The sequence below is a fragment of the Adiantum capillus-veneris genome, chromosome 7 (genome assembly GCF_014529385.1).
Source record: "Adiantum capillus-veneris isolate H3 chromosome 7, ASM1452938v2, whole genome shotgun sequence".
In the NCBI taxonomy this organism is placed as follows: domain Eukaryota; kingdom Viridiplantae; phylum Streptophyta; class Polypodiopsida; order Polypodiales; family Pteridaceae; genus Adiantum; species Adiantum capillus-veneris.
The window spans coordinates 130887735-130890907 of record NC_140937.1 but is presented as its reverse complement, the minus strand read 5'-3'; the positions used below and the strand labels follow the sequence as shown (position 1 = coordinate 130890907).

Genomic DNA, 3173 nt, shown 5'->3' with positions numbered 1-3173 from the left:
TTATGCCCGAAATTCCGATACATTGCCCCAACAGGCGAACAATTCTCAATTACACAAAATCCTGCCAAGAAGAAGAATGATCTTTTGGCTTATACAGGCATCAAAAAGACACGCGGATAGAGCGCATCAGTTTAGGTGGATGATGAAGACTCGCCCTTCATCATGTTTTTGAGTTGAGTAAATATATCAGCACGAGAACGGTAAAGCTCAACGTGGTGAGGAGGCACAAGATAGTAGATAACGCCCATAGCAAGAGCAGAGAAAAAAGGGCCAACCCAGAATACCCAATGACCACTCCATAGAGAGCCACCCATTGCAACTGCTGGGCCAAAACATCTTACGGGGTTCAACCCTGCCCCTGTGTAGCCACCATTCACCGCCATTAAGCCTGAAGACATAAAGCTCATCAATGCAATCACAGCACCAATCATGAAGGGTGCTAAGATAGGACCTGTCACCTGCGTAGATCACACAAATCCATCAGCCATATCACTGCATAACATTGATGCCTCAGGCTTGAGAATGGTGGTAAGGACAAAACATAAAAATGATAGAATGACAGGGTGTGAGATCCACGGCCAAGCCATGGCATAGCCAAGGACTCCATATGAGGCTAGGGTCTCGTGAATGACCACCCAACCGTCAGTCAAACAAATTACCTAACACAACAGAACAAGCATAATACATAGATACCTGCCCACATGTCCCTGGCATAACCCCAAAGTCAACTGCAAACTCTACTCTTGAAATACAACAGAATTTCAGGCATAAAAACCAAATGAGAATTCTGTACACACTGACCTGAAACTGCTTCGGATCCAATGCAATCGAGAACGCGAAAAAGAGGACTACAAGAGTGAAAATGAACTCTGCCAGCAAGGCTGGCCCTGCATCAATTCCTGCTTCAACAAGCGCACCATCACTCAAGATAGTATTCTTCAAGTAACAACCCCCCAATCCATATGTCTCTGCTACGCTCTCTGCAACTACCGCCTTGAGGGCCAATGCACCAACTGCTGCCCCTGCTGTCTGCCCTATCACATACATGAGGGTTCTTGCCGGTGACGAAAAACCAGCAAGCATAGTCGCAAACGTAATGGCCGGGTTTAAATGACCTCCAGATGCCGGGGCTGCCGCCAAGATGAAAAAGGACAAGCACAAAAAGGTAATCACGCCAATGGCCGCCGTGCTGGATGTGAAACCTGCCTGCAAGCATGTGAGAGCCCCAGCTGTGTTCACAAACACCAAGAGTGCTGTGGCAAGAAACTCATTTATGGCTGCTCGCCATACCTACATCCAGAAAACTAGGTGTGAGATAAGCAGCAGTGCAAGCAAAACATATTGAGGAGAGAAAATATGCCAGATAAAATAATCAAGTAAATTTTCAATATACATCTCTATCTATCTATTTCTCTATCTCTATCTACTCTACCTTCTATATCTATCTATCTCTACTACCTACTCTATCTAACTATCTACATATCTATCTCTATCCCTATCTGTATCTATCATCCATCTAAGTCTAAGCAACAAGGAAGCATGCAGTACAGACACATGCACGAATTCCAACAAGCACCTACCAGTCTTCGGCGTGCAATCACATCAACACAAATATGCCAAAGAAACATCGGATACCTCTGGGCTGATGAAATCTTGAAATCCAAGGAAGACAGGCATGGCACCCGTAAACTCGAACTTCTTCTCCAACTTAGATATCTTCCTTTCCTCTGGATAGTAATGCACCAAAGAACCTTCATACACTTGCTCCACGTAGTCTTCATCACTCTCATGCTCATCTACCTGAGGCAGCTCTTCCTGGTGCAATCTAGGGACATCCACCAAATATTAAAATCAATGACTAGAGTTCAAGGATAGGAACCTACCTTGCAATTTAGAAATGTGTCTTGCTATTGAAGATCCTAAATGGACCGACCAAAGCTGCATTGCTGAATCAGCAACAATGCCAAAAGAACCACCTTTTCAAATTGCCCATGAACTCTATCAATATGTTACATGCTTGTCCCTCAAGATGAGGAATGAGCTTCCTTCACAGCTAAAAGGACAGCTCCTTATATTGGGTAAGATGCTGCAAAGGAGGCTTATGCCAAGAACACCCACACACAATCACTGTGACGAGTATGCGAGGTGTTCTTGGCATGAGCCAATGGAAGGGACTGCTTCTCACTTGAGAAAGCAAGCACATGACAGGGACAACAAAGAAGCACACAGCTAATGCAAGCAGCATTGTTGCCTGATCAAGGTATCATTCCAATGGGTGCAAAGAACCATAGATCCTGCGTGCATACACAGCATGCAAGGAATTCGCATTGGGTCTTGCAAAATGCAGGGACCAATTGCGCCAAAAGCAGCAAAAACTGCTTTTGGGTACCCACCAATGCAACATTGCACGAACATACACATTCTGCTGACCTACCTGGTGCGAGGAGTACGAGTGTCACGACGGCGCAAGGATGAGGCAAGCCGTGGGGAGAGAACCGTGGAAGGAGACGGCATGCCTCGGCGAGAAGGCAAGCTCACATAGTAGTCTGGATCTGCCATGGCTGAAACACAGAAGAAGTCTCCCTTGATCTCTAGATGTGAGTATATATACAAGACAAATTTGCAGACCTCTGCTTCGCCCCCTTTTCCTTAGAAGAAGCGGCTTGGGCTGTCAATCTGCTAGAGTCCAACCCCTCTGTCTCTCTCTCTCTCTCTCTCTCTCTCTCATTTGCTCTTTTTGACCAAGTCTTAACATATCCACCTGGCATGTGATTCAACTCCAAAAGTGAATTTGCAAATTGTTCAAACTTCAAAGTGCACCACAAAATTGACCTCGAGTGTATTCTTCTCTAACACCTCAGCACTATCTCAACGGGCATGGGTTGGATGGGATCAATGGCCCACATCTATTTCCCGGAGTGGGTGCATCATGGGACGTCCGATGTTGCGACACGTCCGAATTTACTAAACTGACCTGAATTTAAATAGCGGCGGGTTCATCATATCAGAAGCCCTTCTCCAAATGCTTTCAATAAGCACGCACAGGTAAGGTGGTTAAGGTGATAGGCTTGCAAAGGTGATGTTTTGGGTTCGATTCCGGGGGAGGAGAGTGGGGGAGGGAGGTGGGCGCTCAAATTTACAAGTTTTGTTGCACCCGAATTTACCTATTTTTC

The 3173-nt window shown here is 45.8% G+C and overlaps 1 protein-coding gene across 1 annotated transcript; it reads right to left on the bottom strand.

The window, feature by feature from the left end:
* LOC147454629 (putative aquaporin TIP-type) lies at positions 1 to 2679 on the bottom strand. The gene is made up of 4 exons (XM_086516515.1): positions 2435 to 2679; positions 1636 to 1825; positions 802 to 1290; positions 1 to 458 (listed from the first exon to the last, which is right to left on the bottom strand). The coding sequence occupies exons 1-4, from the start codon at positions 2557 to 2559 to the stop codon at positions 132 to 134; spliced, it is 1131 nt and encodes a 376-aa protein (XP_086372641.1). The 5' UTR covers positions 2560 to 2679; the 3' UTR covers positions 1 to 131.
* Positions 2680 to 3173: the final 494 nt, after the last annotated feature.

Excerpts from the sequence above, each read along its gene's own strand:
- LOC147454629 (XM_086516515.1), bottom strand. The coding sequence starts at position 2,559 with ATGGCAGATCCAGACTACTATGTGAGCTTGCCTTCTCGCCGAGGCATG. Across the intron at positions 1,291-1,635 it reads AAGATTTCATCAGCCCAGAG|GTATGGCGAGCAGCCATAAA; the intron begins GTATCCGATGTT and ends TTCTGGATGTAG. Across the intron at positions 459-801 it reads TGGATCCGAAGCAGTTTCAG|GTGACAGGTCCTATCTTAGC; the intron begins GTCAGTGTGTAC and ends TGATCTACGCAG.